Source organism: Oncorhynchus nerka, linkage group LG9b, assembly GCF_034236695.1.
Source record: "Oncorhynchus nerka isolate Pitt River linkage group LG9b, Oner_Uvic_2.0, whole genome shotgun sequence".
NCBI classification, from domain to species: domain Eukaryota; kingdom Metazoa; phylum Chordata; class Actinopteri; order Salmoniformes; family Salmonidae; genus Oncorhynchus; species Oncorhynchus nerka.
In genome coordinates this window covers 10785742-10812687 of record NC_088424.1, presented here as the reverse complement: position 1 = coordinate 10812687, position 26946 = coordinate 10785742, and the positions used below count along the sequence as shown (strand labels likewise).

At 45.0% G+C, this 26946-nt stretch overlaps 1 protein-coding gene across 2 annotated transcripts in view; it reads left to right on the top strand.

Annotated features, from left to right (window-relative positions):
• Nucleotides 1-26946, top strand: part of pex5lb (peroxisomal biogenesis factor 5-like b) — a 163547-nt gene that overhangs the window by 118369 nt on the left and 18232 nt on the right. For both annotated transcript variants that reach the window (XM_029642036.2, XM_029642037.2), the window contains exon 7: nucleotides 13213-13329. In XM_029642036.2, the coding sequence (XP_029497896.2) occupies nucleotides 13213-13329 (117 nt within the window). The remainder of the gene's footprint in view (nucleotides 1-13212; nucleotides 13330-26946) is intronic.

The following is a 26946-nucleotide window of genomic DNA, read 5'->3' as shown; positions in this document are numbered from 1 at the left end:
AAAAAGTTATTTAGTCTGCCTGGGAGCAAGACATCCTGGTCCGTGACGGGGCTGGTTTTCTTTTTGTAATCCGTGATTGACTGTAGACCCTGCCACATACCTCTTGTGTCTGAGCCGTTGAATTGAGATTCTACTTTGTCTCTATACTGACACTTAGCTTGTTTGATTGCCTTGCGGAGGGAATAGCTACACTGTTTGTATTCGGTCATGTTTCCGGTCACCTTGCCCTGATTAAAAGCAGTGGTTCGCGCTTTCAGTTTCACGCGAATGCTGCCATCAATCCACGGTTTCTGGTTTGGGAATGTTTTAATCGTTGCTATGGGAACGACATGCACGTTCTAATGAACTCGCTCACCGAATCAGCGTATTCATCAATGTTGTTGTTTGACGCAATACGAAACATATCCCAGTCCACGTGATGGAAGCAGTCTTGGAGCGTGGAATCAGATTGGTCGGACCAGCGTTGAACAGAGCTTTTGTCTGTAGGCAGGGAGCAACAACATGGAGTCGTGGTCAGCTTTTCCGAAAGGAGGGCGGGGCAGGGCCTTATATGCCCTGCCCCGCCCTTATATGCCCTGCCTCTCGTCCCCTTTCCATCTGTATGGAAGGCCAAAGCTGATAAGACAGTACAAAACAGTCACATACAGTATATGAGTTTTTACTGGCATTATCTGACAATTCTCTGTATATCTATCCTTAGCTCTTGCAACAGCCAATAGCTGGACATGTTATGGAGGTTTGGGTATCGGAGCTGAAACAAAGCACACGATGCATGTCATCAAAATATTAGATTACTCCGTTGAGCCCTCATTCTTCTCCACCTCACCTTCCTCCTAACCTTCTCCCACCTTTCCGTCCTTGTGTCTCCCCTTTCAGTTTAATGGGGACATGATATCAGTTCTGCCATATGTACAGTGCTGTAAATATGCTGACCTCTTTGTTTGCTGTCAAACTGATATGTTACTGCAGGTGTTGTTTTCCAATGGTGAAGTTCAATTGTGAATGAAGTTGTCTTTATTTGTCTCACAATGCATTATAAAGTTAGTTAATTTGACCAGGGAATAATATCCCCTCATATTAATGTCCCAGGTGTGTGTGTGTGCACGTGGGTGCGCATGTGTGTGTGTTCACCTGTGCATCCATGTGCGTCTGTGTCTGTATGCATCCCATTTCATTAACAACTATTGACCCATCATTTTCAAATCTGGACCTCGAAGCCAGTTCCACTGCTTTTTTTTCTTGATCTGTGTGCTATTCCTGTGCGCCACCATTCGCTTCAATTTCAGTCATCAGTCAGGTAAGAAAGAGGATAAGAAATTCAGACAATAGCGAGCCCACTTTCCCTACTTTGGCTAAAGCACCAATTGTTCTGCAACTGATATAAGCTGTATTTATGCTGCATTAAACAGCATTATTCTTGACACGTGTCATTTAAATTTAGGTGATCAAACACGTGAATAGTGAATATCATCGTACTGAAAAAGATTTAAAAAACATATTCCCAGAGGTATTGTCAGTAATAATCTTGCGACCATAAAGTTCAATTCCACTGTTAGCCCATTTGGGAAGCCCACTGTGGTAAGCTCATCCAGTGCTCATACTTTAAATGCCATAAATATGGATACCCCCACTGTTTTAAATCGTGTAGGAGGCTTGAGCTGTTCAGCCGTGATTTTGGGCAGCTCCATGGTAAGAAATATGACCGTTCCTGGTGCAAAATCAATGTCGTATCCCGGCGCTCGAGTAAATTACACTACTAAGCTGTTCCTGAATGTACTACGTCAGGACATGGGAATTGATTGTATCTTAGTCCATGTGGGTTTTAATGACATTATGATGGGCAGCACTGAGCAGTTGAAACTGGATTTTAAAGAGCTGATTGACTCTCTGCTAGACACTAACAAATATCTGCTCCTGTGCCCTCTCTGAATCGTGGCATTGATCGCTTTAGCAGGATTCTTTCTCTTCCCAACTGGCTACGTGATTATTGCAGCTCAAGCAAAAGTCATTACGCTACCTAAGAATACGTGGCGTTGGTGGATGAAGCAAGACATGATGTCCCAGATGTGCTCAATTGGATTCAGGTCTGGGGAACGGGCGGGCCAGTCCATAGCATCAATGCCTTCCTCTTGCAGGATCTGCTGACACACTCCAGCCACATGAGGTCTAGCATTGTCTTGCATTAGGAGGAACCCAGGGCCAACCGCACCAGCATATGGTCTCACAAGGGGTCTGAGGATCTCATCTCGGTACCTAATGGCAGTCAGGCTACCTCTGGCGAGTACATGGAGGGCTGTGCGGCCCCCCAAAGAAATGCCACCCCACCCCACACCATGACTGACCCACCGCCAAACCGGTCATGCTGGAGGATGTTGCAGGCAGCAACTCAGTGTGAACCTGATTTCATCTGCGAAGAGCACAGGGTGCCAGTGGCGAATTTGCCGATCTTGGTGTTCTCTGGCAAATGCCAAACGTCCTGCACGGTGTTGGGCTGTAAGCACAACCCCCACCTGTGGACGTCGGGCCCTCATACCACCCTCATGGAGTCGGTTTCTGACCGTTTGAGCAGACACATGCACATTTGTGGCCTGCTGGAGGTCATTTTGCAGGGCTCTGGCAGTGCTCCTCCTGCTCCTCCTTGCACAAAGGCGGAGGTAGCGGTCCTGCTGCTGGGTTGTTGCCCTCCTACGGCCTCCTCCACGTCTCCTGATGTACTGGCCTGTCTCCTGATAGTGCCTCCATGCTCTGGAAACTACGCTGACAGACACAGCAAACCTTCTTGCCACAGCTCGCATTGATGTGCCATCCTGGATGAGCTGCACTACCTGAGCCACTTGTGTGGGTTGTAGACTCCGTCTCATGCTACCACTAGAGTGAAAGCACCGCCAGCATTCAAAAGTGACCAAAACATCAGCCAGGAAGCAAAGGAACTGAGAAGTGGTCTGTGGTCACCACCTGCAGAACCACTCCTTTATTGGGGGTGTCTTGCTAATTGCCTATAATTTCCACCTGTTGTCTATTCCATTAGCACAACAGCATGTGAAATGTATTGTCAATCAGTGTTGCTTCCTAAGTGTACAGTTTGATTTCACAGAAGTGTGATTGACTTGGAGTTACATTGTGTTTAAGTGTTCCCTTCATTTTTTTGAGCAGTGTATATTGTCCTGCTAATAACAGGTTAATAATATATTTTTGGAGAATATCCAACGGCTTTTATATAATTCTAAATTAATAATAATAATCGCTTTGTATAAAAAAATATATAAATATTTTGGAGATTATTTCATTTTTCAAATAACGTAAAAGGAGCAAGAAAAAAGCCATTCTTGAACATGGGGTGAAACATTGTTAGTAATTTGTAAATAAAGCCAGTTTGTTATTTAGAATTATTTATTTCTGTTTTTAGAGGAAGAGAAACCAAAAACCTACAGTCATCTCATGGGTCTCCCAGTCAAGGTCAGCACGGGTATTGAACCAGCATCTGTAGCAACACAGCTTGCACTGATATGTAGTGTCTAAGACCATTGCACCACTCAGGCGCTGTATATTGTGACCGGTCGGGAGTGGGCTACACTACTACAGTAAGAGCAAATAATCCTGACAAAATAAAATTGTAAAAACCTCAGTGTAACAACAGTTTTAGTAAGTAATACTGAAGTTGTACACAATTATCAGTTTCTATTTAGGTTTATGTCGCCCATTCATTGTCAGTTAGAGAAACAGTAGGACCCAAAAGCATAATCAGTGCTCTAACTAATGCTCTAACTGTGTTGGTTCATTGTCCTGTTGAAAACAAATGAGTCCCACTAAGCAGATGGGATGCAGAATTCTATGGGAGCCATGCTGGTTACGTGTGCCTTGAATTCTAATTAAATCACTGACAGTGTCACCAGCAATTCACCATCACACCTCCTCCTTCATGCTTCACAGTGGGAACAACACATGCAAAGGTCATCCGTTCACCTACTCTGCATCTCACAAAGACACGGCTTTTGGCACCAAAATTCAAAAATTTGGAACCATCAGACCAAAGGACAGATTTCCACCAGTCTAATGTCTATTGCTCGTGTTTCTTGGCCCAAGCAAGTGTCTTCTTCTTATTGGTGTCCTTTAGTAGTAGTTTCTTTGCAGCAATTCGACCACGAAGGCCTTATTCACTCAGTCTCCTCTGAACAGTTGATGTTGAGATGTGTCTGTTTACTTGAACTCTGAATAATTTGTTTGGGCTGCAATCTGAGGTGCAGTTAACTCTAATGAAAGTATTCTCTGCAGCAGAGGTAAATCTGGGTCTTCCTTTCCTGTGGCAGTCCTCATGAGAGCCAGTTTCATCATAGCGCTTCATGGTTTTTGCGACTGTACTTGAAGAAACTTTCAAAGTTCTTGAAATATTACAGACTGACTGACCTTCATGTCCAAAAGTAATGATGGACTGTCATTTCTCTTTGTTTATTTGAGCATTTCTTGCCATAATATGGACTTGGTCTTTTACCAAATAGGGCTATCTTCTGTATACCATCCCTACCTTCTCACAACACAACGGATTGGCTCAAACGCATTAAGAAGGAAAAAATTCCACAATTAAAATTTTAACAAGTAATTGATATGCATACCTTATGAAGCTGGTTGAGAGAATGCCAAGAGTGTGCAAAGCTGTCAAGGGAAAGGGTGGCTACTTTGAAGAATCTCAAATATAAAAATCACTTTTTTGGTTACCACATGATTCCATATATGTTATTTATAGTTTTGATTTCCACTATTATTCTACAATGTAGAAAATAGTAAAACTAAAGAAAAACCCCTGAATGTGTAGGTGTGTCCAAACTTTTGACTGGTACTGTATGTGAAATAATCTCTTGTGGCGTCATGTTATATTATAATTATTGAGAATTGACAATTGAGAAATAGATACACCTCCTCAATCAAGAACGCTAAATCATGCTACTTTCTATCTCATATTCTGATGGTGTCCCGTCTAAATTTTGGAAAAATGTTAATGCACTGAAGCGCGGAAATGAATCTCTCCCTGCCTAAGAAAGCTGTGGATCTAACATATTTACTGAGAAACATTTGATAAGTGATTATTTTAATCAATGTGTTATCTCTGCAGGACTTTTATTTGAAAGAAATGGTGGTTTAATTTACCCTGATCAGTCAATCGACTGCTTTTCCCAGCCTCTAGTTGGCATGATGGAAGATCCATCAACTACTGGGGCTAATTTGCTTGATCCTCTCTTGCTGCTGCATTCTGCTCCTCTAATTGTAGAATGATTGACACATTTTAAACCTGAGAATTATATTGGGTGCTATCCCTAGGGTCTGGAAGGCTGCCCATGTGCTTCCTCTCCATAAAGGTAGCGACCGCTCTGACATTAATAATTATCACCCCATCTCTAAACTCTTTCCTATTGAAAAATGTTCAATCTTTAATCAACACAGCTTAGATATTTTCCAGTGTCCATCAGTCTGATTTCAGGCCAGTACTATATCTGCTTCTTCTTTGGTGATAAATGACATTGTAAATTGCTTTGACAAAAGGCAGCGTTGTGCTGCCCTTCTTATAGGCTTGTGGAAGGCTTTCGACACTTGACCTGTCACCATTATTCTTTTGTCGACTGTCTGAAATTGGCCTGGGTTAGGCAGCCTGCATTTGGTTTGAAAATTACCTGACAGACAGTGTTACGGTTCTTTCTCCTCTTCCTCTGAAGAGGAGGTGTAGCAGGGATCGCACCAAAATGCAGCGTGGTTATTTGTATAGATGAAAACACAAACAGTATACAAAAACAATAAACGTGAAAACACCTAAACAGCCTATTTTTTTTTATTTTTTATAAAAATAGTTTATTATCTTCAATACCATTCATTCTTTACAACTCATAATTTACATACATACACAAATAATGGTATTTTAAATAAACTAATTAAACTAAAACATAAACCAAACAAAACCTCAGGGGAGCATCTTCCTTCCCCGTTACCCTACAAAATACCTCTCCCTATCTCCCCGTCCCTAATCTATCCTCTTACAAATCTAAATGACACCCAGCCCTAAACCCCCTTCCACCTCTCCCGAGCAGCATGCTGCCCCCACTTCCTCTCCTCCTCTTCATCCTCCCCCTCAAATCTCCTTCCACCCTCCTCACTATCCCTTCCACCCCCAAACTTTCCCTGTCTTCTGCCCATGTTCTGCCTTGCTTCCCACAGCCCCCGTTTAAAGAGACTCATGAGAAGCCAGAGCAGAAACCTGTCCCTATCCGTCCCTCTCGCTCTCCCTACACCCCTCTCTAACCTGGCCCACGTCAATACAAAATCCCCTTTACCAAACCTAACAACACCCGTGCCCTAGCCCATACTACTCCGGCAAAGGCACAGTCCCAAAAGACATGGCGCACAGTCTCCTCCCTGCCACAAGAGGATCTTAGACAGGTGGGGGATTGCACCAAATTATACCGGTACAAGATGGAACGTGCCGGCAAACACTTATGAAGGCTCAACCAATTCAGGTCCTTGAGCCTGTTATCCAGACCCCGCGCCTGCACTCCCTCCCAGACCACTTCCGAGATGCCCACTACAGGCGCCGGACTCCCTGCCTTTCTGACCTCCTCGTACAGGTGCCTGTGATCTAAACCTACTCGGGCAACTTCAACCTCAGGGTGCGCACGCAGCCACTTGGCCGCATGACCAAAGTGCCACGGCAGCTGTTCCGCCCGAGGACCCGTGTTAGACCACACCATTATGCTTCTCGCCTGATACGAGAAAAACACCCGCAGGAGGTAACCGGACGGGTGTATCACTGGCTGAGCAAGCTCCGTTAACAAGAAGGAAACAAAAATTGAGTCCAGCTTGAGGGGGAAATGTGGTACCCCCTACCTCCCTCCCCGATGGGACAGATCATGCGTGCCCTGGCGACCCACTCGCACCTGCCACTCCACATAAACTGAAACACAAGCCTCACTAGAGGCCTCCTCAGACAAGCCGGCAATGGGTAGATGTATGCCAAATACAAAAGAGACGGCAACACATCCACCTTTAGGACCAGGACTTTGCCCATAAAAGACAAATACCTAGCTTTCCACATTGCTAGCTTCCTCTGTACCACTGCGATACGCATGTTCCAGTTTAGCGTCGCTGAGCCGGAGGTCTCAAAATGGACCCAGAACTGAGAATCCTCAGGGCCCCCTCACAGAGATAACCCCCAGGCACATCCGTTCTACCGCGCCATCTTCCGAAAAACTTGACAGAAGACTTTGCATGGTTCAGAACTGCTCCCTGACGCTCGGGTGAAATCCCCAAAGATGGCAAGGGACCTTGTCAGGCACGAGTCCTTGCACAACAGCAAGGAAGTGTCAGTCGGCGTACTGCGTCATCTTAACACGCAGCCCACCACTTCCAGGGATCAGCAAACCTTCCACCCCTGTGTCTGCCCTAATGGCAGCCCCAGAGCTCCATCAAAAACATCACCCAAGTGAAACGAATCCATCCTATAAACTTCTCCCCAAATCCTAATCGACCTAACACTCTGAATAAAAGATCTATTCACGCGATCGAGGCCTGATCTAGCTACCATTAAAGGCAGACCGCGTGGAGTCCCTGCTGTACATGAACGACGTAGCTACAGAGCGAAGAGAGGTCGAAGAGGAGAGCCGAGTGGGCCTTCCCCTTGTGGCCTTCCCCTCTGGACCTGAACTCTGGTCATGAGGCGTGCTTCCTTCCCCTCCTCTTCTTCCCCCATCCCCCGCTCCTGCTCCCCCAGCCGCAGACGCATATGACCTCTGACGGGCCGGGCACCCCTCCACAGGTGTGCTGACGAGCCACACCCATGGCACGTCTTAGGCTTGTCACAATCCCTCGCCTCGTGATCCTCAGATGCACAAAATCTGCATTTTCTTGCACTGCATGAGGCGAATATGTGACCATAGGCCATACAGCGTCTGCAAAATGGGGGCTGACGTGCATAATACAACGTCCCCCTGTCAGCCCCTAGGGAGAACATAGCAGGAGGATGGAGGTAGCCACCATGTCCCCTTGGGTCCTCTCTGAGGAGGGCCTGGAAGCCTCTCCTCCCATTCCAAAACCCAAGGGAGTCTTTGAGGTGCCTTGCTGAGGAGACGTTAGTGCCTGAGGGTCCCACCACAATCCATGTATCTCCCCAGAAAAGCCCTCACCTCTTCGTCCTTAACGTAAGGGTTGTAAATGTTCACAGTTACAACCCTAAAGTTATTCTTCGCCAAGCTTGTTATTTCGTAGTGGCACATCGGCCTCTCACCTCCCACTGCTCTTGCCCTTCTCAGGATATCATCGTGTTTTTCCTCTGTATATAGTGCAACGTCGTATGCTCCCTCCAACGAGTTGCCTTGGAAACAAAACACGTCCTTCACCGTCAGCTTTAGAATCCCCATCAATATTATCCTTCCAAAGGATTCCCGTCCTAAAGGCTCAAACTCCTTTTCCTTCCAAGCAAACCGAATCGTGTTGGCCAGCCCAATCCCAGGGACCGACCGTGTTGATGTATTTAGCACCATCTCCGCAAGGAGAATGGCGCTCGTTCTCTTCTCTTCCAAAACAATTGAAAAGAAAAAACCAAGTGACTGAGCCTATCTGGTGACATACACAGAGACAGGTACAATCACCCACGAAACACTCAAAGAATATGGCTGCCTAAATATGGTTCCCAATCAGAGACAACGATAAACACCTGCCTCTGATTGAGAACCACTTCAGGCAACCATAGACTTTTCTAGACAACCCCACTATACCACAATCCCTATACCTACAAAAAAACAAGACAAAACACACCACATAATTAACCCATGTCACACCCTGGCCTCACCAAAATAATAAAGAAAACACAAAATACCAAGACCAGGGCGTGACAGACAGGACACAATGTTTTTCTTCTGATGGTGTTAAATCAGGGTTCCTTGAGAGGAATAGGATGCCTTTCATTAAATAGCAGAAAACAAATAATTCAGTCAACATTCATACTGGTTATGGTTAATGGTGATATCGCCTATATGAATGCAGCTGCCACTGTGCTTAAACCAGTGGACAAAGTTTATCGTAACGCACTACACTTTATTACGGGTGACAGGTTCAGTGCACATCATTGCTTTCTGTATCAGAAAGTAGACTGGCCCTCTTTGAAGTCTTGTAGATTGATGCATTGCACTCTTTTTGTTTATGAAGCCCTGTTGCATAGACTTCCGTCTTACTTCGTTGGGAACCTGCAGACATAAGAGCTACCAGGCTCAGCCTCAGGGATGGTTTACTCTGGAGATCCCTTCGATCTCCACTGAGTTAGGTAAATCTGCTTTTAGTTTTTTTTACACCTTACTTATGGAATAATCTCCAAAACTCTAAAATTGGAAGAATTGGTGACTAGGGCGATTCAGATGGCTGATTGAGAACCCTTTTACTGAAGAATGCATTTGTTTTATATGCTTATTTCGCTTTTCGTATATTGATGTGTCTGTTTGATACAGGGCTCATCTGTACAATAGACCTTGGTCTCAGCAGACTCTCTGTCCAAAAAAAGGTTACTTAAAAAAAGTGTAATCCGAAGATTTGGCAATGTATTTGTTTCTTCTGTTCCCATTGAAGATGGCTTCTTTCCAAATATAGCGTATCTATCTATTGAGGCTAATTTGAACTGACAAGACCCACATTTAGCAGCGGGAGAAATATGCTTCAGTAAATGGGTGAAATTATGGATTTTTTTTCAAATCGCAGTGTGTTGTCTTGGACAGAGGCCAGTGGGGGCATGCAAATTGAGTAAGCAAACACAAGCAACAAAACACGCAATTGGATTCGATTTTTTTCAGGGTCTGAATACTTTTATTTTTAATAAATTTGCAAACATTTTTAAGTACCTGTTTTCGATTTGTGTGTAGATTGATTTAAGAAATTTTTTTTTAAAATCCATTTTAGAATAAGGCTGTAACATATAAAAATTTGGAAAAAGTGAAGGGGTCTGAATACTTTCCGAATGCACTAGCTTGGTCCTTGCAAGTTTGTGGATATTAGGGCTGACCCCATTTGGCCAACAGGTCAATTGTTTGTTGAAAAGGCTTTTGGTTGACAGATTATTTTTGTTGAGCGGCCCATGAGACACGTGTCTGATTCGTGCCTGTCTCAGTGGATTAATCCATTGCGGAGGCTGCGGGAATGTCACAGTCCATCACTCTAAGACAGGCATCTGCAACATAAGGCACACGCGAGGGTATTTGCCTTGGCACGCCAAGCAATTTTATAATATAAAAAAAATAAGTAAAATTGCATTTGTTTCAAAATTGCATGGGTTTTTCCATAAATAGCCTTTGCTTTGGACATGACACCATTTATTAAGTTTTCTTAGACCTACAGTATAGTATGTGTGAAGATAATTATTTTAAATTTGACTGTACGCTTGTTTATTCCATGTGTAACTCTGTGTTGTTGTTTGTGTCGCACTGCTTTGCTTTATCTTGGCCAGGTCGCAGTTGTAAATGAGAACTTGTTCTCAACTAGCTTACCTGGTTAAATAAAGGTGAAATAAAAAAATTAAAATGTTGAGTCAAGAAGAAGGGGAATGTGGCTAAGATCCACAAGGCACATCTCTCTCCAGAATGCGATCTGTCCTGCCAATTTGTGCACGTTCATTGTTTCATGCCTTAATTGTGTGAATATTTTTTCCCTTTGATTGTTATTGTCTATCAATTCCCCATTACGTAAACTATATATACAAAAGTATGTGGACACCCCTTCAAATGAATGGATTTGGTTATTTCAGACACACTTGTTGCTGACAGGTGTATAAAATCGAGCCCTGCAATCTTCATAGTTTGTTAAGTGGAATGTCTAAGCGCAACAACGGCTCAACCACAAAATGGTAGGCCACACAAGCTCACAGAACTGGATAGCCAAGTGCTGAAGCTTGTAGCTTGGTAGTGAGTGTTGCAACCGAGGACAGACGATTTGTCCAAATTGCCTCTGGAAGCAAAGTCAGCACAAGAACTGTTCGTTGGGAACTTCATGAAATGAATTTCCATGGCCGAGCATCCGCACACAAGCCCAACATCATCATGCGCAATGCCAAGTGTCGGCTGAAGTGGTGTAAAGCTCGCCGCCATTGGACTCTGGAGCTGTGGAAAGATGTTTTCCGGAGGGATGAATCACACTTCACCATCTGGAAGTCTGACGGATGAGTCCCTGTAGCAATGTTCCAACATCTAGTGGAAAGCCTTCCGAGAAGAGTGGAGGCTGTTATAGCAGGAAAGGGGGGACCAAGTCCATATTAATGCCCATGATTTTGGAATGAGATGTTTGACGACCAGGTGTCCACATACTTTTGGTCATGTAGTGTATATCACCAATAGTACATTTACCATAAATCCCCATAATTTCTAATCTACAATGTTTCTTTGGTTTCGGTCATTTCTGTTAATAGATTCAATAGGCTATATTATTTCTACAGTCGTTTACTGTTCTCATTATTGGAGTGGACACATTGTTTGCAGAGCTCACAACCTATGCTACACCTGTAAGACATGTTTTGGTTTATTTAATTTACTAGTTTTGTCAATTTATTAATTGTCTTTTGTTTGGAGCGCTCCTGTCAATGTTGAGTAAGGACGCAGACCAGATTGTGCATAGAGGTAGGCATAGGCTACCTATCCTGTGCGTAAATGTATAAATGTGGCCATTTGGGGATGTCAGATAGTATTTCTGATTGTCTTAACTCACCACCACGAATGAAAAGTAATTGTGTCTTCACCTTAAACAGCAAGTAAAGTCTGTTTTTACATCTATTGAGAATGACAATAGTTCCTCAATGTATTAAAAAATCTTTCCAGCTCTCTCCCTTTCGATAACCACGAGCCTCTGGGTGAAAGGGAAAAATGTCAATCACTCATCCAGTGGGCCGGACCCAGTTGATAGTTGATACAATATGTTAAGTTCGTCGTAGACAGGCGGTGTAGAGAGATGATGCGATTCAAAGAACATGAACAAACTGCCATGCGTAGCCAATGTGATTTATAGGACATTTATTTTTATTAGGGTATTTTCTACCTAAAATTATTTTTATTTGCCGGTTTTCTTTTACGTAGTTGGCAATACAAGTTACTTGCATTGTTATATAGGCCTCTCTCTGTGTTCTGCTAATGGCTCACAGTTTAGGCTATCATACAATGTGTTCATTTGGCAGAGGCAGGTGCTCTTGCATTAGATTGATTTGTATAATTTCGATTTAGATAGAATTTAGATTAACTATATGACAATGATTTTGAGATACTAAGATGTTCTAAAAATTTAAATGAAACTGCTCCATGAAAATGCTTTTGAAAATTATAACTTGCATGCAGATCGGGAGAAATGGTATGATAAATTGTAAATTGGCATTCCACATGAAAAAGGTTGCCGACCCCCAGCAACTTCAGGAGTTTAACGGCAGAATCTGCGAAGGCCAGTAGCAGCAGGAGTAGGAGAGTTGGGAACATTTTTCTTCAAATGATTTTCTTTCTATCTTGATCTCTGGCTCTCTCTTGAGTCATTTGTGTGTGTTAATTATTCCATCAAACAGTGTGCTTAAACATCAGACAAGCTCAGTGCATATAGTTGATTTTATTAAAACGTTTATAAATGAAAAAATACATGTTTTAAAATGTCTACCAATTGACTTGTCGAAAGAACAGACGACCCTCTGTCAACCAAGATATTCTTTTGGGTCGGGGACAGCCAATAATGGTTAGAATGGAAATAGCTCATTGAAGATTTGGAAGAGAATGGTATATAAAGCCAATGACCCAATCCTAAACTATTCAATTTTTTTACCTCTCTAGACCCTTTAATTGTTGGCCCTCCCTATTAGCTCTAACTAGCATTGTATTTATACTTTTTTTGTATTGTCACAAACACCAAAGGCTATGTGGAGTTTATACCATATTGCTTACACTAGAGTTGACTTCAATATGAACGAAACGGAAGAAAACAGACCAATAATGAGTGAAACGGGGATATCCTATCTGAACAAGGTGAAACGCTCATTTTCTGTTGAGAAACAGTTTGCTACAGTGTGCTCTAATGAACATGACCCGGTAGTATCTAGCTCCCATTAAATCCCATAAGGGTGTCACCAAGGGCCATGGGAATGGGATATGTCCAGTGGATGATTATGGGATTGGGCCATTACGAAGCAGAAATCAATTCCAACACCTCTTTCTCTTCTGTTCTCATCAGTCGGACACAGAGTTCTGGGATAAGATGCAGGCAGAATGGGAGGAACTGGCTCGCAGGAATTGGCTCGAGGAAGAAAATGAAGGCCCGATACCACCCAGCAGCTCTCCAATTGAGAAGGTAAACTCCCCCAACACCTAATTCTTTCCTCAACACTAATACTAATCTGGAAAAATCTCCCATTAGAGTTTCCTATATCATTTACCTAAACTTTCCCACCAATCCCATAATTTATTCACAAAATGTCTATCCATTCAAAGAGATGCAATTACTGACCATAATCCCTGATACTAATCCCTGATATTACCCCCCAAAATAACCTTTTAAAACCACAAGCGATGGTACAAAACACCATCCCTTCCTCAAAGCTATCTAATCCAATATTTTACATGGAGAAAAACAGTAATATCGATGTAATCACCAAACCTTTGAATTCATCTTCAACCTATCACTAACCTAGGAATCTCACAACTGCACTCATTAGTGATAGGTAGTGTAGAGCTAACATGAGAAAGTGATATGTTGCTTCAAATGACAGACCACTGATGGTTGATACTTAATCTAGAATTCTCTCAACTCCCTCTATTGTCTCAATTGGAACAGATTGTTGCTCAAATGTTGAGAGATCACAATAATGAGGGAGAAGAAAGGAGAGGGAGGAAGAGAGACAGACAGGGGATTTGGAAAGGGGTAGTAGTGGAATAGTAAACAACTATCCCCCATTGGTTTAAGTCTTATTAATAACATACATTTACTTGTTATTTTCTTTGCAGTCGATATGTTTCCTCCTGGAATTATTATTATTTTCAATCTGAAAGGTTGTGTTTCACATTCACTCGTCAAAAATAATGCTGCAGTTGTCACTCCAGTTGATATGTAATAATAACTACCCACCATAACACATAATGCCCCGACCATATTCTGCCAGAATATATTGTAAAAATGTATATGACAATAAACATTGCTTTTTTTGCCCGAGTAACCTCTGGTGACAGAGCATTCCACGATGGCTCTATGCATAACTGAGCAATGCATTAAATATATTTATGATTTGGATGCCGTGAAGAAACCCAGCGAGTGTGTGTGTCGAAAGGAGTGGGTGTATGAAAAGTGAATCGGCTAATTGGGCTGCTTTTTTGCCACTCGAGTTTTGCGTGGCTGATTTTGCTGCACGGCAAGTCGATAAGCCGGTGCGAATGACAAGTGCACCGGTGTTGTATCGGCGTGCCTGCCGAACTGAGGTGCTTCTCACTGGGCAGCTGTATCACGGCATCGCAGCCTACACAAGAAATAACTAATATTGATAATCATCTAGATGTCACCTTGATACATACATACAGTCTACTACTCAATTGGGAGGGCATGAATGGCAACAACACTGGGACACAGTGCTCTTCGCTCCCGCTTGCCAAGCACTACTGACTGGCAATGGTGTGGGAAGTATAGCTACCTAGTAGCCAATATCAGGGTGACAGTCACAGTAAGCAGACAACACATACAAGAAACAGTACACCCATCATCAGTACTTTTAATAAAAAATAAACCATTGTCACTTTTATAACTGAAAATGTACAATTATTTCTGTAACAGTGAAATACGACTCAGACTCCTCCTCTGGCTTCAAAGCAAAGTCCAAACTCTCGCCGTACGGTAGCTCAACGTATGATAGTTGCGTGTTAACTTAAAGGAACTGAAGGGGAAAAACTCAATCAAAACCGTCTAACCTATAGATAGTAGAGCGCTTGACACACCCACTCCTTTCCTCACGCCCACTACTTTCCTTTCAACACACCCACTTGCCCATACTCCGGTCACCATATTGGGCTGCAGCTGCCCCTTTCTCCTGACGTGAAGCTAATCAGGAGGAGAATGTGAGAGGTCAGTGAAATATCACTTCCTGTTGACCTCTCGCTTTAACAAAAACATTTAGTTAACCTTTTTGTTCACTATTTCATGACTGACATTGTACGTTTGCACATTTAAATGAACAAAAATAGCTAATAAGAACCAGAAGTAATGTCATACTGACCTTTCACATTCTCTTCTGCTGTCAAAACCGTTATTTTATACCTCAATGGTCAAAATAATATCAACTGGTTTCTGTCTCTTAATTTGTCCCATTTTAAAAAGGTTCATAATGTGCCAAAGTGGAATGGAAATTGTGAAATAAATGTTTAACGAGTATTATGACTATTAACGTGTTGACATTGTGCCAGGGGCTTAGCTAGCTAGCTACATTAGTGATAGCGCTATAACCCCTAGAGGGCGTAGTTCTTCCTGATGTCGTATTACTGTTAGGTATGGACACAGTCAGCCCAGCCGGTAATACACGTCCCCCATGGACCGGCTCATACATAAAACATCCTCCATTCAAGCTGCAAAGGCATTGGTTTCCTCCTTAACTCGATTTAAAGTAGCAGATAATGGACCCTGTCATATATTTATGTAGTTGGTGCTGTAGATTAACTAATGAGTTCTAACGTGAAAAATGGATTCTAACTTCGAAAAGTTTACAACTGTACAATTTATGCTCCCCGCCATATAAAAACCACGAAGACTGATGGAAAGCTCCGAAAGCAAGATGGTAATTTCTATGACTCACACAGTGGAGGAACATATTGCCTGTGGCCTGGTGTGCACCAAGTGGCATGTTTCTACAATATTCATAACATACTGACACAATTACAATCTTTATAGAATAAAAATCTAATTTCATCAATTACATGTGAAAAAAACATACTTAAGTGAACATTAGCAAGCCAGCAGCAGATGAAACAGAAAGTGAATTCTCTCCTCTTCTCTCCCAGGTGATATTCTATCACTGTCTAGGTTTAGGATATTTACTAGCTCATACCAGTGACAAACTTAGCTATGTTATCGACATTTGGCAGTATACAAACCAAATCTAGCTCACTTATTTTGCCAGCTAGAAAGAAAAAAACACAAATTCATTAAAAAACGCAGGAAGAGAATAGCTAGCTATAGCAAGCTAATGTTAGCTTAGCTGCTGCTTCTTCAAGAAGAATTGATCCTAAGAGTAAGACAAAATAAATATACAAATAAAACTGAAATTGAATCCATGGCCGAAGCTTTACAGTTCAGTTTAGCCTGCACTCAGCAGGCCGTATAGAAAACTCCCCTGGAGCCACAGAACGCCCAAATGATCTGCCATCAGTCCAGTGTAGGGAATATGTTCGAGATGCCCTAGCCCGTAACTGATTTCGGAATAACATTATGCTGGAGGGGTCTCGCCAACCCACGTGGATCCATCTGACAAGCCATCCATCCACAGTCCCTCAGTCGCAGCCAAAACTACTCTTTCCCATACGCTTGTACTATCTATAGTATGACAGCACAAGCAGTTAGCTACCAACAACTGGCAGACATGTTTACATTTGGTTAGTTTGTGTTATTTAGATGGAAAACGTGAGCTAAATACGGTAGCTCTATAGTTACTCTTAGAAAAAGAGTTTCCAAAAGAGTTCTTCAGCTGTCCCCATAGGAGAACCCTTTTTGGTTCCAGGTTTCCATGTACTTGGAACCAAAAGTGTTCTACCTGCAACCAAAAAGGGATTTTCATAGGGTTCTCCTATGGGGACAGCCGAAGAACCCTTTAAAAGGTCCTTGACCTTTAGGTCTTTCCCTTACCCTGTTCACTTCCATGCTCACTGAAGCCCATAAAAATGTTCTCTGTTGATGCTGCTGGCTGTTTTAGAATAGGGGTGTGCCGATCTCATTGTATTCATAATCACATCCATTTTATCATACTTCATAGTCATAATCGGATTCAGTCGTGGTCAGACAACCCGGAAGTGTGCTGTAAATGCCTATACCACAAGTGCGCATTCACTCGGAGTGCATCTCAGAGTGCATTATGTTCCTTTTAAACGACCCCGACAGATGAAAATGCACATGATACTTACTTAGTTATATTAAATTATTAATGAAATAGGCTAATAAATAGTACTACTACTGCCTGCATTTATTCCAGGCACAGATTTAGATGAATGTCAGCTATATATTGTTGTACTTTTGAGAGGAGCAAAACTTTTCTCTCCCGCAACTTATGCCAGCCAACATTATACAATACATTTTTAAAAAGTATCTACATTTGTCATTTTATTTTCTAATGATCTGTCGCTCGGTAAACATGCCTAGAATAAATAATAACAGCAAGCAAGCTTGGGCTTGGATCATGACGTAATGACAGACGTCGTCAGCAATGAAATAATTATACGGACAGACAACATAGACTAAACAACGACAAGTAGACAGACAAAAACAAAAACAATCATAATGTTGTCAGCAAAGTCAACAGGAAACAACTAGATTGAACAATGATGACTAGCTACAGATTCTGATTCATACATGATGTTTGAAGATCGGGAGACGTGTGCACTGAGACGAGTGAAATGGGGAAATGAGAGCAGAGGGAGAGTGGCTTGTTCTAAATACAATCGTTGCTCAACTGATACTCCATCTGATTCTTTACAGACAATATAACTAGCCAATAGTTGTTTAAAGCACACAGCGCTTAACACTGTTTGAGGGAAAGCATTGTCAACAACGCAGACACTGCCAGCTAGCCTACATAGTCAACAACGCAGCCTCTGCCAGCAAGCCTACTTCAGCAGTACTGTATCATTTTAATCATTTTAGTCAATAAGATTCTTGCTACGTAAGCTTAACTTTCTGAACACTCGAGACGTGTAGTCCACTTGTCATTCCAATCTCCTTTGCATTAGCGTAGCCTCTTGTGTAGCCTGTCAACTATGTGTCTGTCTATCCCTGTTCTCTCCTCTCTGCACAGACCATACAAACGCTCCACACCGCGTGGCCGCGGCCACCCTAATCTGGTGGTCCCAGCGCGCACGACCCACGTGGAGTTCCAGGTCTCCGGTAGCCTCTGGAACTGCCGATCTGCGGCCAACAAGGCAGAGTTCATCTCAGCCTATGCCTCCCTCCAGTCCCTCGACTTCTTGGCACTGACGGAAACATGGGTCACCACAGACAACACTGCTACTCCTACTGCTCTCTCTTCGTCTGCCCACGTGTTCTCGCACACCCCGAGAGCTTCTGGTCAGCGGGGTGGTGGCACCGGGATCCTCATCTCTCCCAAGTGGTCATTCTCTCTTTCTCCCCTTACCCATCTGTCTATCGCCTCCTTTGAATTCCATGCTGTCACAGTTACCAGCCCTTTCAAGCTTAACATCCTTATCATTTATCGCCCTCCAGGTTCCCTCGGAGAGTTCATCAATGAGCTTGATGCCTTGATAAGCTCCTTTCCTGAGGACGGCTCACCTCTCACAGTTCTGGGCGACTTTAACCTCCCCACGTCTACCTTTGACTCATTCCTCTCTGCCTCCTTCTTTCCACTCCTCTCCTCTTTGACCTCACCCTCTCACCTTCCCCCCTACTCACAAGGCAGGAAATACGCTCGACCTCATCTTTACTAGATGCTGTTCTTCCACTAACCTCATTGCAACTCCCCTCCAAGTCTCCGACCACTACCTTGTATCCTTCTCCCTCTCGCTCTCATCCAACACTTCCCACACTGCCCCTACTCGGATGGTATCGCGCCGTCCCAACCTTCGCTCTCTCTCCCCGCTACTCTCTCCTCTTCCATCCTATCATCTCTTCCCTCTGCTCAAACCTTCTCCAACCTATCTCCTGATTCTGCCTCCTCAACCCTCCTCTCCTCCCTTTCTGCATCCTTTGACTCTCTATGTCCCCTATCCTCCAGGCCGGCTCGGTCCTCCCCTCCCGCTCCGTGGCTCAACGACTCATTGCGAGCTCACAGAACAGGGCTCCGGGCAGCCGAGCGGAAATGGAGGAAAACTCGCCTCCCTGCGGACCTGACATCCTTTCACTCCCTCCTCTCTACATTTTCCTCTTCTCTCTCTGCTGCTAAAGCCACTTTCTACCACTCTAAATTCCAAGCATCTGCCTCTAACCCTAGGAAGCTCTTTGCAACCTTCTCCTCCCTCCTGAATCCTCCTCTCCCTCCCCCCCTCCTCCCTCTCTGCAGATGACTTCGTCAACCATTTTGAAAAGAAGGTCGACGACATCCGATCCTCGTTTGCTAAGTCAAACGACACCGCTGGTTCTGCTCACACTGCCCTACCCTGTGCTCTGACCTCTTTCTCCCCCCTCTCTCCAGATGAAATCTCGCGTCTTGTGACGGCTGGCCGCCCAACAACCTGCCCGCTTGACCCTATCCCCTCCTCTCTTCTCCAGACCATTTCCGGAGACCTTCTCCCTTACCTCACCTCGCTCATCAACTCATCCCTGACCGCTGGCTACGTCCCTTCCGTCTTCAAGAGAGCGAGAGTTGCACCCCTTCTGAAAAAACCTACACTCGATCCCTCCCATGTCAACAACTACAGACCAGTATCCCTTCTTTCTTTTCTCTCCAAAACTCTTGAACGTGCCGTCCTTGGCCAGCTCTCCCGCTATCTCTCTCAGAATGACCTTCTTGATCCAAATCAGTCAGGTTTCAAGACTAGTCATTCAACTGAGACTGCTCTTCTCTGTATCACGGAGGCGCTCCGCACTGCTAAAGCTAACTCTCTCTCCTCTGCTCTCATCCTTCTAGACCTATCGGCTGCCTTCGATACTGTGAACCATCAGATCCTCCTCTCCACCCTCTCCGAGTTGGGCATCTCCGGCGCGGCCCACGCTTGGATTGCGTCCTACCTGACAGGTCGCTCCTACCAGGTGGCGTGGCGAGAATCCGTCTCCACACCACTGGTGTCCCCCAGGGCTCTGTTCTAGGCCCTCTCCTATTCTCGCTATACACCAAGTCACTTGGCTCTGTCATAACCTCACATGGTCTCTCCTATCATTGCTATGCAGACGACACACAATTAATCTTCTCCTTTCCCCCTTCTGATGATCAGGTGGCGAATCGCATCTCTGCATGTCTGGCAGACATATCAGTGTGGATGACGGATCACCACCTCAAGCTGAACCTCGGCAAGACGGAGCTGCTCTTCCTCCCGGGGAAGGACTGCCCGTTCCATGATCTCGCCATCACGGTTGACAACTCCATTGTGTCCTCCTCCCAGAGCGCTAAGAACCTTGGCGTGATCCTGGACAACACCCTGTCGTTCTCAACTAACATCAAGGCGGTGGCCCGTTCCTGTAGGTTCATGCTCTACAACATCCGCAGAGTACGATCCTGCCTCACACAGGAAGCGGCGCAGGTCCTAATCCAGGCACTCGTCATCTCCCGTCTGGATTACTGCAACTCGCTGTTGGCTGGGCTCCCTGCCTGTGCCATTAAACCCCTACAACTCATCCAGAACGCCGCAGCCCGTCTGGTGTTCAACCTTCCCAAGTTCTCTCACGTCACCCCGCTCCTCCGCTCTCTCCACTGGCTTCCAGTTGAAGCTCGCATCCGCTACAAGACCATGGTGCTTGCCTACGGAGCTGTGAGGGGAACGGCACCTCAGTACCTCCAGGCTCTGATCAGGCCCTACACCCAAACAAGGGCACTGCGTTCATCCACCTCTGGCCTGCTCGCCTCCCTACCACTGAGGAAGTACAGTTCCCGCTCAGCCCAGTCAAAACTGTTCGCTGCTCTGGCCCCCAATGGTGGAACAAACTCCTCACGACGCCAGGACAGCGGAGTCAATCACCACCTTCCGGAGACACCTGAAACCCCACCTCTTTAAGGAATACCTAGGATAGGATAAAGTAATCCCTCTCACCCCCTTAAAAGATTTAGATGCACTACTGTTCCACTGGATGTCATAAGGTGAATGCACCAATTTGTAAGTCGCTCTGGATAAGAGCGTCTGCTAAATGACTTAAATGTAAATGTAAATGTAATGAATTATTATATTTTTTCTTTCACGGATAATTAGGGTGTGCTACGGGTGGGTTGGAGCGAGCGGTCGCATCTGCACTCGGTCCGCAGGTAGTATTACATTTCATTATAGTACAACGGTTTGATTAGTCTAATCTTAGCAATTTCTTCTTAGCTAGCTACATAGCCGTCTTTGTATCATAGATAATTGCGTAATTATCGTATTTCGTCGTCCTAACGCAGTCTACACTGCCCTGCAGCTAGCCAGCTAGCTAACGTCCACCGTTAGCTAGTCCACCGTCTACCGATTAGCAGCACAACTATTACACTCAACTGAACGACTTGATTAGTGTAGTGTTAGCTAGCTACATAGTTGTCTTTGCTGTCTTCGTATCCAAGATAATTGTGTAGTTTAGAGTGTGTAGTTTTAGAGTGATTATCTTAATTTACCGAGGTTAGCTAGCCAGCTATTTGTCGTCCTTAACGTAGGAGACTCTGCTAGCTAGCCAACAGCTAGCCAACGTCTACCGAACAGAACTTCTGCACTCAACAATCCGGTCGCATTTCGCTTCGCTCCACAGGTAGTATCACATTTTTCATTTCATTTCATTACAGTACAACGGCTTGATTTGTTTGATCGTAGCTAGCTACATAGCTAGCTACATAGCCGTCTTTGTATCAAAGATAATTGTGTAGTCTAGAGCGATTTCCTAGGTTAGCTAGCCAGCTATTGTCGTTCTTTTAACGCAACGTAACGTAATCAACACTGCTAGCTAGCCAGCTAGCCCCGAATAGCAGCACAGTAGAAACTATTACACTCAACGGAACGACTTGATTAGTGTAGTGTCAACAACGCAGCCAATGCCAGCTAGCCTACATAGTCAACAACGCAGCCTCTGCCAGCTAGCCTACTTCAGCAGTACTGTATCATTTTAATCATTTTAGTCAATAAGATTCTTGCTACGTAAGCTTAACTTTCTGAACACTCGAGACGTGTAGTCCACTTGTCATTCCAATCTCCTTTGCATTAGCGTAGCCTCTTGTGTAGCCTGTCAACTATGTGTCTGTCTATCCCTGTTCTCTCCTCTCTGCACAGACCATACAAACGCTCCACACCGCGTGGCCGCGGCCACCTAATCTGGTGGTCCCAGCGCACGACCCACGTGGAGTTCCAGGTCTCCGGTAGCCTCTGGAACTGCCGATCTGCGGCCAACAAGGCAGAGTTCATCTCAGCCTATGCCTCCCTCCAGTCTCTCGACTTCTTGGCACTGACGGAAACATGGATCACCACAGACAACACTGCTACTCCTACTGCTCTCTCTTCGTCTGCCCACGTGTTCTCGCACACCCCGAGAGCTTCTGGTCAGCGGGGTGGTGGCACCGGGATCCTCATCTCTCCCAAGTGGTCATTCTCTCTTCTCTCCCCTTACCCATCTGTCTATCGCCTCCTTTGAATTCCATGCTGTCACAGTTACCAGCCCTTTCAAGCTTAACATCCTTATCATTTATCGCCCTCCAGGTTCCTCGGAGAGTTCATCAATGAGCTTGATGCCTTGATAAGCTCCTTTCCTGAGGACGGCTCACCTCTCACAGTTCTGGGCGACTTTAACCTCCCCACGTCTACCTTTGACTCATTCCTCTCTGCCTCCTTCTTTCCACTCCTCTCCTCTTTCGACCTCACCCTCTCACCTTCCCCCTACTCACAAGGCAGGAAATACGCTCGACCTCATCTTTACTAGATGCTGTTCTTCCACTAACCTCATTGCAACTCCCCTCCAAGTCTCCGACCACTACCTTGTATCCTTTTCCCTCTCGCTCTCATCCAACACTTCCCACACTGCCCCTACTCGGATGGTATCGCGCCGTCCCAACCTTCGCTCTCTCTCCCCCGCTACTCTCTCCTCTTCCATCCTATCATCTCTTCCCTCTGCTCAAACCTTCTCCAACCTATCTCCTGATCCTGCCTCCTCAACCCTCCTCTCCTCCCTTTCTGCATCCTTTGACTCTCTATGTCCCCTATCCTCCAGGCCGGCTCGGTCCTCCCCTCCCGCTCCGTGGCTCGACGACTCATTGCGAGCTCACAGAACAGGGCTCCGGGCAGCCGAGCGGAAATGGAGGAAAACTCGCCCCCTGCGGACCTGGCATCCTTTCACTCCCTCCTCTCTACATTTTCCTCTTCTCTCTCTGCTGCTAAAGCCACTTTCTACCACTCTAAATTCCAAGCATCTGCCTCTAACCCTAGGAAGCTCTTTGCAACCTTCTCCTCCCTCCTGAATCCTCCTCCCCCTCCCCCCCCCTCCTCCCTCTCTGCAGATGACTTCGTCAACCATTTTGAAAAGAAGGTCGACGACATCCGATCCTCGTTTGCTAAGTCAAACGACACCGCTGGTTCTGCTCACACTGCCCTACCCTGTGCTCTGACCTCTTTCTCCCTCTCTCTCCAGATGACATCTCGCGTCTTGTGACGGCCGGCCGCCCAACAACCTGCCCGCTTGACCCTATCCCCTCCTCTCTTCTCCAGACCATTTCCGGAGACCTTCTCCCTTACCTCACCTCGCTCATCAACTCATCCCTGACCGCTGGCTACGTCCCTTCCGTCTTCAAGAGAGCGAGAGTTGCACCCCTTCTGAAAAAACCTACACTCGATCCCTCCGATGTCAACAACTACAGACCAGTATCCCTTCTTTCTTTTCTCTCCAAAACTCTTGAACGTGCCGTCCTTGGCCAGCTCTCCCGCTATCTCTCTCAGAATGACCTTCTTGATCCAAATCAGTCAGGTTTCAAGACTAGTCATTCAACTGAGACTGCTCTTCTCTGTATCACGGAGGCGCTCCGCACTGCTAAAGCTAACTCTCTCTCCTCTGCTCTCATCCTTCTAGACCTATCGGCTGCCTTCGATACTGTGAACCATCAGATCCTCCTCTCCACCCTCTCCGAGTTGGGCATCTCCGGCGCGGCCCACGCTTGGATTGCGTCCTACCTGACAGGTCGCTCCTACCAGGTGGCGTGGCGAGAATCCGTCTCCACACCACGTGCTCTCACCACTGGTGTCCCCAGGGCTCTGTTCTAGGCCCTCTCCTATTCTCGCTATACACCAAGTCACTTGGCTCTGTCATAACCTCACATGGTCTCTCCTATCATTGCTATGCAGACGACACACAATTAATCTTCTCCTTTCCCCCTTCTGATGACCAGGTGGCGAATCGCATCTCTGCATGTCTGGCAGACATATCAGTGTGGATGACGGATCACCACCTCAAGCTGAACCTCGGCAAGACGGAGCTGCTCTTCCTCCCGGGAAGGACTGCCCGTTCCATGATCTCGCCATCACGGTTGACAACTCCATTGTGTCCTCCTCCCAGAGCGCTAAGAACCTTGGCGTGATCCTGGACAACACCCTGTCGTTCTCAACTAACATCAAGGCGGTGGCCCGTTCCTGTAGGTTCATGCTCTACAACATCCGCAGAGTACGACCCTGCCTCACACAGGAAGCGGCGCAGGTCCTAATCCAGGCACTTGTCATCTCCCGTCTGGATTACTGCAACTCGCTGTTGGCTGGGCTCCCTGCCTGTGCCATTAAACCCCTACAACTCATCCAGAACGCCGCAGCCCGTCTGGTGTTCAACCTTCCCAAGTTCTCTCACGTCACCCCGCTCCTCCGCTCTCTCCACTGGCTTCCAGTTGAAGCTCGCATCCGCTACAAGACCATGGTGCTTGCCTACGGAGCTGTGAGGGGAACGGCACCTCAGTACCTCCAGGCTCTGATCAGGCCCTACACCCAAACAAGGGCACTGCGTTCATCCACCTCTGGCCTGCTCGCCTCCCTACCACTGAGGAAGTACAGTTCCCGCTCAGCCCAGTCAAAACTGTTCGCTGCTCTGGCCCCCCAATGGTGGAACAAACTCCCTCACGACGCCAGGACAGCGGAGTCAATCACCACCTTCCGGAGACACCTGAAACCCCACCTCTTTAAGGAATACCTAGGATAGGATAAAGTAATCCCTCTCACCCCCCTTAAAAGATTTAGATGCACTACTGTTCCACTGGATGTCATAAGGTGAATGCACCAATTTGTAAGTCGCTCTGGATAAGAGCGTCTGCTAAATGACTTAAATGTAAATTACAAAAAATACTTGTCATAATCGTATTCTGAAAATGTTCCATATCTGTTACGATACTCGTTTTGCCCAAGTACTCGGCACACCCCTACTTTAGAAGCCACGTTGATGGTAGGGACAGCATCCACTTTGAGAAGAAACTTCTTTCTGAAGCCCTCCTTCCATTATTGATATCTGTGAAAGTTGTCTGGGATGAAATGGGCCCTGCAGATGGACGAGTAGACGCCCAATTCGACCACCTTATTCTCACAAATGTATTGAAATAAGAGGAATGTAGTTTTTCATTTACATTTATTGACGCTGACACCGGGGGGCTTTGGGATTGTTTCTAAAGTTACAGCTGAGAACCTTAAACTCACCTTTTAAAACAACATTACAATAGTATAACAATTGATTTAAGTTTGCAATTTGGGAATGTTTTCTTTGTGTTCTCTTAGTAATTATTATATGCATTTCTGGCATTAGGAAATAGGTGCTACACTCTCTTTAAAGGCTCGTTGGTGGAAAAAAAACGGTGAAAATATTTGTAGTATCTTAATAAAATGTTCCACCACCATGCTAGGGTGGCTAATGCTACTTGCTGGTGTTGCGGTCTGAAATTGTATTTTTGTTAAGACGGTAAGCATATTTTTACTGATGAGCCAGTAAATCAAGGTAAATCAGGTTAAGGAGGAAACCGATGTCTTTGCAGTTGAATTAAGGATGCTTTATGTACCAGCCGGTCCACGAGGGAAAGTAGTGTGTTGCTGGCTGAGTACATTAAAGTCGTACGGAAGATGATAAACGATGTAAAAGGAATACTATTGCCATCTTGTGGCCGGTTAGGCTACATTAGTGAATAATGGGGAAATGCTTTGCCTGACGACTCAAATGGAATTATTCCACTGCTCTATCGTTCGCTACATACAGTACATCAATCTGAAACTGCCATCAATGAAGTTGTTTGTGGTGACGTCAAAATGAGGGGTGTTGTAAAAAATAAAATTAATCAAAGACAATGACAAATTTCCTAAACGCCTCATTACTTATGCTTGTTCTTGCCCGACTAGTCAAGCGCTCTAGAAATCATCGGAGAGGTCTTCAGAAGCAGACTCATTGTGGAAAAGAAACTAACATCTGTGGGCATGGCGTAGTGTTTGGCCGGAGCAAGGAGTTTGAGTAGCCAGGCAAGGAAATTCTAGCTAGCTTTACCACCCTGTGTTTGTATGGTTTACTCACTAAAAAAGTTATGGCTATGAGTCTGAAATGGGAATTTGAATCTTTGTTAAATATATTCAAGAATAGTCAATAGTAGGATTCATTTTCTATCAAATGTTCACATTTCCTTTAACATTCTGTGCTGTCTCACTTATCAAAAATAATACGGACACATGTTTATTAATGATTTATAAATGCTTTATGAATGGGAAAATACAAATGACAGTACATTGACTGCATAGAAGCACCTCACAACTAAGCACTTCAGACCTTAAATGTTGGTGTTATAGATCAGTGGCAAACTAGAGATAATTACCTTGAAGTGCTTCGTTATAAATGCTTCATGGGAATGGGAAAATAGATTTAACTTTACTTTGACTGCATGGAATTCCTACATAGACCCTTCATGCGTTATAGACGAGTATGACCAACTTAGGCCTAATTGTGATGTGGAGGGGTGTTAATGAGTTACGAAAGCGTTATGATATGACCCTCAACTACACTATTTGATCCATACAATTTACCCTGAGGATTCAACCCTGTGGGGATCCTCATGCCCCTTTGACCTCTGAGAAGAAGTAGTTATGGGCCTATACCGGCCAATATATCAGC